Source organism: Cygnus olor, chromosome 10 (assembly GCF_009769625.2).
Source record: "Cygnus olor isolate bCygOlo1 chromosome 10, bCygOlo1.pri.v2, whole genome shotgun sequence".
NCBI classification, from domain to species: Eukaryota; Metazoa; Chordata; class Aves; order Anseriformes; family Anatidae; genus Cygnus; species Cygnus olor.
The window spans coordinates 17,299,793-17,312,985 of NC_049178.1; the positions used below are offsets into that span (position 1 = coordinate 17,299,793).

The 13,193-nt window shown below is 44.0% G+C and overlaps 1 protein-coding gene across 9 annotated transcripts in view; it reads left to right on the forward strand.

Moving 5' to 3' along the window:
- Positions 1-13,193, forward strand: part of MITF (melanocyte inducing transcription factor) — a 100,256-nt gene that overhangs the window by 55,155 nt on the left and 31,908 nt on the right. For all 9 annotated transcript variants that reach the window (XM_040568484.1, XM_040568488.1, XM_040568487.1 and 6 more), the window contains exon 2: positions 3,027-3,273. In XM_040568484.1, the coding sequence (XP_040424418.1) occupies positions 3,027-3,273 (247 nt within the window). The remainder of the gene's footprint in view (positions 1-3,026; positions 3,274-13,193) is intronic.

Here is a 13,193-nt window from a genome sequence, read left to right on the forward strand (position 1 = left end):
CATTACAGTGTGTGCATACAGTAACTAACGTTTCCCAGGCATCTGAACAAAGGATATGTAATTTAAATTTATTTAATAGAATGCTATCACTTAATGATTAATTGAATTGGCATATGACATTCATAACTAATAACTCCGTCTGTATTACACTATGCTTGTTAGACTGCTAATGGATAACTGGTTTAATCATCTGTCAATTAAGAAGATGAGTCGGTTTCATTTATTGCAATTAAATGATATCCATAACCATGTTTGCAGGAAGTATCTCAGTCGCATCGCGTATCAGTTGCATGTGTGGGTTCTGGATCTGACTGCGCAATGTCTGGGTGAGTCAGGCCTCGTATGAGAGCTCAGCGTCCACGTGCCCGGGCTCTGCACCGCGCTGCGGTGTCTCACCCTGCGCAGCGCTTAAAGGTCAGGCAGCTTTCGAAGTGCAACTTTGCAGTACGCTCTTGACTAAGCGTTTGATATAAGTTTGTTTTTTCTTTTTTTTTATGTAAAAATGAGTTTCTGATACAGTTTTTTCTATTTGCTTCTGGGAGAGTACGTGGTGATGAAGCCCAGAGCACCCTCCGTTCCGTCTCGGAGCGTTGCGCAGTGTGGTACGCGGCTGGAGCAGGGCATGGAGGCTGGGAGTTGTGAGGGACAGCCTTAGAGAATGAAATACCAAGGGGAGCTTTCAGACGGTTTTCTGCTTCCATGTTTCATCTGCGCTGCTCTCGGTGAGTTACAGCGAACGGGAGAAGTGCCGCTTCAGCCCTGAAGCGGAGAGATGGCCCTGCGTGCACTGAGAGCTTCCCGGCCCCCAGGTGACAACCGCAGGACAGCTGAATGTTGGGAGCGGTTTTGTTCGTCCAGTTCCACTTGCAGCGCTTGTGAAATGAGCGTCTTGGCAGGCAGGCAGGTATTGTGTAGCAGCCTCCAGGCTGTGTTTCTGGCAGATCCAGGCATTATTTAAACTCAAACGCGTTGCTGGCAATAGCTACGGTTTGACAGCACGTTGTTCCCAGTGATTCCTTCATTCAGGACTTGGGTGCCTTCGCTGCTGAGAGCATCCTAAAACATCTGTGTAGCCCAGAAGAGCAAGAGAGTTTGATTCAATGCGGTGCTGGAGGAACGTCGGCGCTCTTAGCGTTTCTGGGCAGCGTGAGCTGGGATGAGGAAAGGGCAAGTAAGCAAATCTGCAGGGCTCCTTCCCACTTGTCATTCCATTTTTTCCTGTTGGCCATGCAGTAGCAGAGGAGGTGCTGTTCTCTGCTCTTCTCTCTACTGGGGGTGTGTGCTCAGTATTTTTTTTTTTGTGGTTGGGGGTACACGATCAAAAAGGTTTGGAGACCTTTCTGGAGACCTGTAACTATCCTAGCCGTACAAATGCACGTTTCCAAACTGGAGGGAGACTTCGTGAGTGGTTCAGACGTGCGTTCAAACGCGGCTGCGGCCAGGAAACGGGCTGCTGGGCTGAGATGTGAGAATGCTCCGCGTTAATTGGGAGGGTGGTGTTTTTACAAGTATCACAGTCAATGACTTGTCTTGAGCAGCTAATTAGTGCGATTATTCCGCAGCTGCATTAGTTTCACCACAAAGGTTTTCTCTTGTTTTATCAAAAGGATCAGTGTCTCTGTGAGTGTTTCAACCTGACAGGTCTTAAATAGCAAGGCTGTCTCCTCCCAGCGCTCCTTCCCTGCCCCCAGAAGGCGAGCTCTCTTGATCTCTTGTGCAAGTAAGCGTGGGCTCTCCTTTTTCATTTCCCCTATGAACACAACGTTGGTCCTAAACAAATCTCACAGGCTTCTAAGCGTGCCCAAGCAGACGTGGCTCTCGATGCCCGCAGCCTCCAGGGGCTGATGCCGGAGGGATGCTGGCTCGCGAGCTGCCCAGCACCGCACTGAGACGCGGGGAGCAGAGGCAGGGGGCTCACAGGCAGCTCGCTCCTGGAGTGGGACAGCTGCTGCCGGCTTCCCCAGGCATCCCGTGTTCCCCTCTAGCCCGGCGTGGCCTTTCCTTCCCTGGAGCCCTGCCTGTGCACTGGGCGTCCGTCCTCAGTTAGGATTAGAAACCAAGTGCCGTCATTTACACGCGCTGTGGCGCCTTCTCATGTGGATGCACGGAGTCAAGGGTTCCTAGCCGCTGCTAACTTCCTTCCCTCCAAGGATGTGTAGCTTGGTATTTGCCTCCCTTAATTGCTCCATCTTAAGGACGCTACAGAAATGTCTTGTAAATGGAGTTTTACTCCTGGGGGCGAACAAAGTGATGGGGTCTTTCAGGAGGCATCTTTGCAGTTTATGGCAAACTCCTGGGTTTGTCCCGTGTTACCCGCTGGGATGTTCGGTCTGTCGAGGGCCCTTAGCAGGTGAAGGTGCGTAGTGTGTTCACCCGGGCAGCACAATAGGCTTTGGTAAGGGTGACTGAAAGAAAGCCGTGACTGTTTGTGCTGCCTGCTCCTGCATCTCGCCGCACCCAGGAGATGGTGGTAGGCCTCAGGTGGGAGCTGCTGCTTTTGGGGTCTGGTTTCTAGCTATGAAGAATGTCACCATCAGCAAATCCAACCCCCAGGTAGTATTTTGCAGAAAATAACTGTACTTTTATTGTATTGTGCTTTTATGGAAGAGGTAGAATTTATTTATTTTGAGGTAGGTGATTAGACCTGGCGTATTACCTATACCTATCATTAGACATGATTCATCCTTTCCATACTTTAAAAAAAAAAAAAAAAAAAAGGGATATAAAGGGATATGAATGCCTGCTGCTACCTATAAAAGCATTTGTTTTTCTCATGGATGGTTGCTGTAAGAGTAGTAAATCATTTTTTACAGCTGGATATTGGCATTTGGAAATGTTTAGTTGCTGCGAAGTTAAGGCAGCCTAACGCACCGCTAAGTGCCTGCGGTGGGTCGGCTCCGAGCTCCCCGTTGTGTGGTGCCGCGTATCCTTGCGGATTCTGCTCCGTGCCCCAGAACAATTCTGCAAACCCTGAGCGATGAAGGCGCTGGTAGAAGCTGAGCTGTCTCTCTCTGGTCTTCCCACAGCAATTCCGAGCATCCTGGCGCTTCCAAGCCTCCCTTAAGCTCCTCCAGCATGACCTCACGAATCCTGCTACGGCAGCAGCTCATGCGTGAGCAGATGCAGGAGCAGGAGCGTCGGGAGCAGCAGCAGAAGCAGCAAGCAGCCCAGTTCATGCAGCAGAGAGTTCCCGTCAGCCAGACACCTGCCATCAACGTCAGCGTCCCCGCCAGCCTGCCCCCCGCCACGCAGGTACCCATGGAGGTCCTCAAGGTACGTCGGCGGCTCCCCCGCTCCGTGTCGTAGCTCTCATTGAAATGGACTTTATGTGCCCTAGGGATGGGGTGACAGGTACTTTCGGAAACAAAGTCTTGCAAATAAGCACACTGTGGCTTGATTCGCAGCTTTCTTTGGTGTCCTGGTACGGAAGAGTAGAAATCCTTCTTAGTTTGTGATTTTTTTCTTTATACTTTGAGATCTCGAGGGAGGTTTTGTTATAAAACTACCATTTCTCTAGTTTTCCCGTTGGAAATCATTGTCCGGTCTTTCTGGCACTTAGTGTTTTTCCAAAGAAGAAATTATTAATACATATTTAAATCAATATTTCATTTAAAAAACTCATATTTTAAAAAATTTGAGTCAAAACTCATTACAAAAGAGCTCCTCAGAAAGCCTTAATCTGAAATATGGGTGAGTTTCCAGGCTCTTGCAACAAGCCTTTGTAATCCTTTTTTGCTTAAATGACTTGTTCGCTATTAGTAGCTTTGGATTCCTTGTCTTACTGGAAACTGTAGGAGCTTGTTAGTATCTCTCTGTCAAAGGGGATGTAGCTTGCTAATTACTCGGGGAAAAACTTGTTCAACCCGAAGAAAAGAGTATTTCATGCACAGGGTAAGTCTACATAGAGTAAAACAATGTGAAAATGTGTTAGTAAAAGAATGTAAAAAGTGATGTAAAAATATGACAGTAAAATTTTCGTTAGCTTTGAAAAGTTATTTATTTGCTCTGCATTAGTGCTAGATCTTTTTATTGCAGTTGGATATTTGGTAATTGCTTTCAGTTGGTAAGCATTTTCTTACCAGATAAGTTAATTGAACTTGCTTACAATGCATTCTTGTACTTTGCCCATCACTGCTCTATATCGATGATATGTATTCCAAGATTTAGCCTTAAAATAGGCTTGCAGATGCAGTATTTCAAGACAGTCTCAGCATGACTGTTTTATGGGGGAAATGTAGGGTCCTTTTATTTATTGAACCTGTATTACTGTATTGTGTTGACAGTGCCAAAATTAATACTTGATGGGGATACTAGAATATACTCAAGTGTGGTCTACAGCGTAGATCTCAGCAAAAAGAAGGCGTTTGAATTTTGAGTTACATATTTATTTTTTAAAGGAAACGTGTGTACAATACACTTTGAGCGTGTGTGCAAGTGTGTATACTGAGGAGTCTAAAATTACCTGGGAAAAGCTATTTTTTCTTAATGCTTGTCCACCCTGAATTTGTTAAATTCATGTGAAGGACTCCAACGTGAATCCTTGTCCTTTGGGATCACAGAGGGAGCATCTGTCCCCATTCCTGGGCAGCATGCTTGACCCCATAGAGCGAAAAACTATGTGAGTGCATCCTTACCTGGCTTGTAAATTAAAAGTAATACCTAGCAGCAAGGGCTTTTTGGCAACAGAGAGTCGTGTGTTGTAGGTAATGGCTGCGGAACCACGCAAAACGACGTCTGACTCCTCGTTATCTACCTTTACATAAGGAACAGCCAAAATTAGCAAAACCAAGTCCTCATGGTCTCTTGCTGGGCTTGAGAGAAGAGACTGGTTTGCTCACTTTTGCTGCTTATGTTTTTAGTGGAAGCAGCTAAAGATTCTTGCTTTTTTCCTTACTGATACCAGACTGGACCAACTCTGTACAGAAAAAAGTGCTAAATACCAGGCTCGAAGTCATGTTCTGTAATTTATTTTAAACATTAAAACATTTCCTGCTGATGTTTCAGTGCGAATAGGATTTTACTGGAAAGTTCATATGATTTACGATGATGATGAAACAGGTTGCTTGGCTCAAAAGATGTGTTTAACAGTAAATTGGGATCTTCCTGGTGCCGATAGGCTGACAGCCAGCTCTGGCAGCAGTAACCTGGTTCTAGTGACATCATTTCCCCGGAGCTGCTTTTTACACTTCAGTTGCTTTTAGCTGTAGACAAATTATCCATACGAGCTGTACAGAAGTTTTAATTAGGTGAATAGGGAACTACACGTGGTAACTTTATTATCCAGATGGTCTGGATTTAGTGACCTTAAAGAATGAGATGGACAAAAAGGGGATTTTTACACTTTGAGAAATGTTAATCTGGAAGGCAATTTTCTTTAAAAAAAGCTTTTTGAACGTTACTACACAAATAAGGCCAAAAGTGGCAGCTGCTTTGTTGTTAGTTTTGACGATTTTTATAGAGTTTAAAATCACATTAGAAAAAGAGAGAGAAGAAAAACCAACGTGTTGATTTTGTTCACTCTTTGAATTATGTAATTACACTGTGTGGCTTGCTGTGTCCCATATCTCACGATATTAGGGGAATAGTAGTTGAGTGTCTGAGGATGGTAGTTTGGAATGACTGGTTTAAAAAGAAGCTGAAACTGTTGATGAGTTTGCATTTTGTATTTGTTTTAAAGATGTTTAAAATGTCATTTAGAAACAGTACAGAAAGAAAGAGTAATACATACTAATCCATGTCACATTGCATAGGAATTTCCAAGTTACATAATGTGGCCATTACATTCAAGGGCATATGAATAAATAGGATTTTATTTTCTTGAGTAATGACTTCTTATTGCATCATTTCTATGTCAAGTAATGTAGCTTGACAAGGTAGGAAATGACCTGTTGGAATTAAAATGTAGTGTTGCTTAGTGAAGCCTAATTTTGTGATGGACTAGGAATGGGGCTAATACCTATCAAGCAGTATCTCTTCTCATCTAATAGCAGGACGGTTTGTTAGGGGTTTCAGTTGTCATTCTGCTCCACTGGTGTTAAATTTCACAGACATACGGGCTAGTTTGTCTTTAAGCATCTTCTCATCCGTCTCCTGCTGCTGGTTAGGTCTAATGCTACATGGAGGTGTCACAGGAGGTTCTTTGCTTCTGCTCTGCTTCAACTTCTTGCTCTGTCTTGGAAACAGGAGAAAGTAACTTAAAATGTGTTGATTGTTGGAAGGGTCCCAAGCCCTGGTAATGTTCAATCAGGAGCCCGATGTACACAGTCAATACGTTTTATTTAAGGAATTAACTTCTTTTGTACAGAATTCTTCTTAAAATATCTTCAATGGCTTTCTTTATAAAATAGTTTCTTCCATACAGGTGTATTATAGCTTTGTGTCCTTGATAGCAAGGAGTTGTTCCTGTTGTTGTTGTTTATCCTCCTGTCCGGTAGGATTCCTTTCCTGCTGGAGCAGAAGCACCTCTGCAGCTCTCAGTGCTGGGTGTTGCAGGGCTGACCTCTGGGAACAGATCCCCGCAGTTCTGTAAGTGGGGTCAGCCCGGTGCTGGAGGAGGATGGGCATCAGGTCTCTGCCTGTCACCTGTGAGAAGTGATGAGAGGCTAGTCCTGCTCCCAGGTTGTCCATCCGCAGAACAGTGCTGCTGTTAATCCTTGTGGAGCTCAGTTTGTTACAGGGGACGAAACCCTTGGCTATTAGAAATTGAGAGAATCCACCCTAGGTTTGTAGGGAAGCTGGTCTGTTAAAAAGTTTTCCCGTAGTGGGTCTCAGGCTTCATCTGTTAATGTCTTCCTTCTTGATATCACAAAATCATTTTTACACCTGTAGTCCTAGTATGTCTGCTGACCCTTATGTCTGGGAGCATCCTCGGCCTGCAGAACTGCAAAGTAATTCCTTTGACAGCATTACCAGGTCAGGCAGGATTGAAAACATCACCAGTGGGCAGCAGACATCCATCCCAGGTTTTCTTCTGCCTGGGGTCCCAAACCAGCTGCAATACTTCCTTTTTAAAGTCTAGAACCAACCAGTGTTTACTGCATTTCCGCTCTTGCTTTATTATTCTTTGCCCATCTCACGGCAGCGTTGCAGGCTGATCGCCACTGATGCCAGAATGGGTCCATTCACCCATCTTACTGCCACCCCTGGCACTGCTGTAGCTCACGCTTATCTTTCTCCTTCCAGCAGCTTTTCCAGAGTCAACAGAAGCGCAGCGGCGCAGCCGGGCTGTCTGGGACAATGCGGGAGGCCCGGCTGGCCTCTTGCTTTAACCCTCGTGTCATTGTTCATTCAGGTTTTAAATGCGCCACCACGATAAGCTCTTTGCATCAGATACCCTGTATTTCTTTTGAAATGCCAAGCATGCCTTCTGAGTGATGTTAATGACTATGGACAAGTATCGAAAAATGCCTCCTCCCAGACCTTTTCCAGCATGCTCTGTTACGAAGAGCGACCTGTGGTGTTAATGTAGTCCTTCTGCTTACCAGGGAAGGCTGTGCAGTTAGAAGTAGTATTACTGGTGTAATAATTACCATGAAACTTCATTGTATGGGAGATCAATCTATCTGTCCTACAGTTCTGTAGAACAGGAACAATGGGATGTCAAGATAAACGTGTGGTAGCATCTGCTACAGTAAATGTGTGTTTGTGGAAATGCTTATCTGATCAAAAGTTGATTTAATCGAACCTGACCATAGTAGATAGCGGTGCGTGCCGGTATGTTAAGCAAGCCTGGCACCTATTTGTAATTGTAACTCGGAGAAGTGATTTGCCAGACCAGGTCTTGCTGAACTGCAGATACAACACAACAGAGTCGGTGAGTGTAACTTCAGCCCACAGCACATTCTTCAGAAAGAAAAACTTGCTTTTAACCACAGAACCTCTAAAGCCTGTCTTAAGCCTTCACGTAAGTAAGATATCTCTCGGGCCTTCAATCTTTTGCTTGCTTTGTGGGTTGTAAGCTTCTCCAGAATGAGAACTGGCGCTAACATCTGTGGTGAGTACTAGAGGTAAAATGTAAACTCTTGCTCAACGCAGAGGTTATTGGACGTTAAACATGCGTGGAATTCAAGGGGGCAACGTACTTCTGTGTACAAGTGTCTGACTGCTTGACTGCTAGTGCAAACCCTGCCTTCACCCTTCGTCCCAAATCTCCTTTTCCTATGGGTGTCAGTGTGTGTGTTGCCTAGGTTGTATCAAACCCTGTTTCAGCCCAAGTCAGTTTAAAATAAAACCACCTTACCACCCTTTACTGGTTGAGCCAAGAAGACGGAAGGGGTCAGTGCTGGTCACTGTGGTTGTGCTGGTTGCCTCCGCAGCTCCCTGGGCAGCAAGCAGAGCCCGGAGCCCCCCACGGCGCTGAAGGCCGGGGGGAGTCATGTGGAGGTCTGGGGAGGCCTCTGTCAACGGCTTTGACAGACGTTAAATGTTGAAATGTGAAAACTCAGATCTGCTTAAAGTAATCTTCAGGCATTATGTACACTCGCAAATATTTCAGTTCTTCAGCTAGTTTGGCAGCATTATTCTCCGAGACGCTGAACCTGTGTAGTGAATGAATTCAAAGTGACAAGCTAGAGACATTCCTGCCATTCAGGAGAGGCTTAAGGAATTTCTTATTGGCTAAATTACAAATATGCAGCATTTTGCCCAGCACTGCATGGCAATTTCAACCTGCCTGACTGTGACAAGATTAGCGCTTTTCCTCCCCCTCCCCAGCAGTTATATTAAGGGGGGAAAAAAAAAAAAAGAAATTAGATTAAGAAGTACCAGGCAGAGATGCAAAAGCTTGAAAGAGTAAAAACCAGCCTTACCTTGAATGATTCTGTCTGTCATTGGATTGGTGCCTTAATTAGCCCCATGTCCTTTAACCTCTTGAGAAATAAGTAAGGGATAAATTTGGGGATAAAGACAAAGACGCCCAGAGATTTACCACACACCGCTAGGTAATTCATCAAGGAATGCTGGTAATTAGCCCTGCCTCTTTCCTTTCTGGCTCATTTAATAAAACTGGTTGATTTAAAATAATGCCTGCTGGTTCATTATCAACTACTTTAAGAGCCAAGTTACGAACTTGAAACAAAAACCAGTATTGTGTTGTCTGCGAAGGACCTGGTGAGTCTTTTACTTTAAAAAAAATAATGAAATAAATTACTCAGTCTCCCCACCACCCCCCACTATATAATTAAATATTATTTTGTGCTTGGATTACCATTTGGCTTTTGGGGTGTATTTTATTGTCTAGTGTATGCTGCTGAAAAGCAGAGAAGAGAAAAAAATTCCAAGATCTTGAAGAGGAACATGTCAGGTTGTGTTAAGACAGCATGGCCTGATGGAATTCAGCTGAACACTGCCCTCCCAATAGTAGTGGGCCAGCTGAGGAAATGGGTAGCTGTTTTAACTCTTTATCCCTCAGAGATAGGTGCCAGCTTCATGTCTTGTTCTTTGACCAAAAGGGTCCATTTTAGTAATGCACCTCTGTACTGCTTGCAGTGGAAATTGTCCCTGAACTGAGGATGGAACACATTTGGTTTGTGTTTCCTTAGGAAGATATTCATGCAGCATTCTTCAGTTAAAAATATTACAGAAAATTTTTTTTCTTTACACATAGAAGGGGCATTCCTCAGAAATGAAATGCCAAGCTAGAATTGGATCAGTAGGCTGCCGTCTTTGCACTTCTCTGAAGAACAATTCTGTGTGGCAGCATCCACTTAGGATTTCTTACATCATCAATTGCTAGCCAGTGGATCTGGTTAGTTCTGTCTGTCTGACTTAAAGAATTAAATTATTATTACTGTAAATCTTCCTTTAATAATTAATGACAGGCTCAGATTGCAACACTCCTGAAACTTGTGGGCTAGAGGAAAAGTAGACTGTGCTAGCATTCTGCTTAGATCTTGAATCTGGGGCTTGCCTGATCTTGAATCCTTCAGAAGGCTTTCTGAACCTCTTGTAATTCATCAGTACCTTCAGGGGCAGACTTGCTTTAGTGCAAATAAGGAAAAACATCCTCCTGGCTTATCATGCATGCATCCCCTTTGCATCCCCATGGCTGGTTCTTGTTCTTGGCACTTGTGCTCCATTACATTTTTTTGTGACCCAGCAAAACAGAGCCTGATTTTAGATGCTTGGCAGATTGGGAAATGAAATAATCCATCCGGTGGTCTTTGTGGAATCATTATCCTGCCAATCTTTAGTTCACAGCAGTTCTGCTACCAACTACAAAAATATCTTGCTGCCTCCAAACATTTCCGTGGAGAGTGCTGGTGGGATGTTGGGGTGACAGCTCGGTCCTGCAGGCTGTCACTGGCACTTCCATTGGATGCCAGTTTCACATTTAACCTATTTGTTATTGTGAGACTTGGTGATCTATTTTTGTAGTTGAATTGTCTTAGAATTATGTACAAACTTTCAAGCTTGTAAAGATATGGAGCACGAAATAGAGTATCTTTAAAAACATAATAAATCAAAAAGAGCTATTTAATTACCAGTGTTTTTGCAAAGTTAGAATGTCCCAGCCAAATGAATAAACTGGGTGTCCCACATCCTACTCTTATCCTTTCAGCATACTGGAACAACATTTTAATTGTGGACCTCTGTGATTCAGTGTCCTTGACTTGCTGATTATCAGTAGGCTGTGATGTCTCAGGTAGTTCTTTGAAAACCCTTGGATAATTTATCCAATTTAAACAATATATTTTTATTTTTGAACATGACCAGAAGCAGCATGCCTTTCAACATCGATAGTACAGTAATTAAGCTAGCAGATGAAATGCTGTAAGCACTGGAGAACACATTCAGGGGTGTCATTCCTTGCATTGCACTATCATAATCTCTCAGCAGATGGCATTATGGTTTCCAAGAGCGTCTATTTCTTGGGAAAGCTCTCAGTTGCTGTTGAAGCTGCCTTTCTAGACTGTTCGCTTCTCTGGAGGCTAATAGTCAAGTGATAGAAACTGGTTTTCACACATCATTCTAATCGTGGTGTTTATATTGTATCTTGTTTCCACCAATTCATGTCCCAGAGGTGTCTTAAAGCCGTTAACCAGTCGTACGCCCTACACAACAGTTACTACATGTGGAAACAAATTGCTGCTAGAAAGTCTGTGGAAGGCAGGCTCTCTCTTGAAAGTAAACCTGCTACTGGCATCCAGTGGAAGTAGTAAACTTGTTCAGCAAGTACAGCTGGAATGCTTTAAATAAATAAAATAAAAACTGGAATCTGCAATGTATCCAAAAACGAACACACTGAAGTGAGCAGAAATGCATCTTGTGTTTAAAAAACACAAACAAAAAAGCAATGGTTTAAAGAGTATTTTTTTTCTGTCTTGGGGCAATGTATTCGTATCTATCTATCTCTTCCTTCTGAAGATGGAGAGAGGCAGATCTGCTCCCCAAAAAGCATCATAGGCTATCGGGAGGGAGCTGTGTGGCCTTGATAGGAGGGCTTGGGGTCTCAGAAGGTGCTGGGCACGCAAGCATCTTTAAAAGACTTGGAGTCATTGCCATAAGCTCTAGAAAATCCTCGCAGCGATTTTGGGAGTGTTTTTCCCTCCCTATCTAACACTGACGTTTTTTGTTTCCTAGTTACAGTGAAAGGCCTTCCAGTAAACCGCTGTGCTCAGTGCACTTGTGGTGGTATAAAAGCAGAAGTTATCCTGACTCCGAATCAGGAGTGAACTAGGAATTTGATAGGAAGTTCGTGCATCAAGGTGGATGAATCAAAGGTTCTGTTTCAGGCTTTCTTCCTAAAAGTCACCTGGAAATTCCTAGCTGAAACCATCAAAACTTTACGGACTTCGTGGCTGATTCTGAACAAGGTTTCCCATCCTTTTTAGAGGAAGAGAGAAGCAGGGAGCAAGTGGAAATCCTCTTCTCAAATCCAGTGGAGCAGAGCTTCTCTTACTGCTGCTGCAGCCCTGTGCGAACTGGGGCTGTGTTGCTGAAGCCATGTAGTGCTCTGCTGTCCTTTCAGAAAGGGCTTTGAAGTTTGTTCTTGTCTTGTTAAACAAGAAATTCTTAGAAGTGAGACTTAGTTTTAAAAAATACACCAGTTATCTCTATCGTAACTCAATAATTTCAACTATTTCTAGTACTAATCCAGTACTACTTGACTATTTTTTGGAAATTGTGCCTCTTGAAATCTAGTTGATAGCCATGCTGACATGACACAAATCTGTATAAAATCTACTTTTAAGGGCTTTGGAAGTACTTGTAGGCTTGTTTAAAATGACCTCTGTGAAACTTAATCCCCTCTCCCCACCCTGCCAAAATGGATTTTCATTTCTGAACAGTACTTTAAGAAAAAAAAAAATTTCTGACTTAAATTTGAAATAATACTGAGTCCTGCAAATTTGGCACAACCTAACAAAATTGGGCTTCCTGACTCCCACTGAAACTAGAGTCTTCTGAAATACCACGATAGGCTGGGTCTCAAAGAAACAGTTTGTTCAGGGAAGAAGTAAAGTGACCTTGAGTGAGTCAGCAGCTGTGTGCAGCAGTTGTAAGCTCTCCGTCCTTTCTGCGTTTCTAAAAGGAAATGAATCTTAGACCACAGGCACCATTCATTGTGCAGCAGTTAATGGGCTCCTTTCACATGAAAGTTCATATATTCCTGAAGGGTGCAGCCCTGTATGGTTTATTGTGTAAAAGGAAAAATAGTATTTAATCATGCTACTGTGGCTTTTCAAAAGAGTTTATGCTTTTCTAATGTATATTGGCTTTTTGAGGGAAGAAAAGTGGTGCCTTCTGCTCTGGAGTGCTTCTTATTAAATTAAGTGGGTGCTCTGTGCTAAGCGATGCTTCCCATGTGGATTGCTGCTCAGAACTGCCTTCCTCCTCTCTCTGCGGTATTTAATGTAAGGAACGAGGGGACAGCTTCCAGACAAGGCTTCTGCCTGAGTCAGGCTGCTCGCAGGCTTTATCCTTAAAAAGTCTCTCTGAGTTTCCACCTTCTCCAGGAATTGGTATTAATTCCACCTACCGCTTCAGTTGAGGCTGCCAGGACCAGCTGGTGGGGCTGCGGTGGTGGCACCCGGTCCCGATGGCTCTGCGTGGTGTGAGTGCGCAGCGTCAAGGTGCTCCACCAAGATGCAGTGAGAAGTGCGACTGCCACGGCACCCAGGGAACGGCAGCAGAGAACTGTTAGGGCACCGCAGCTCCTCTAGCACCACATTTATTTCTCTAGTGCTGCAATTCCC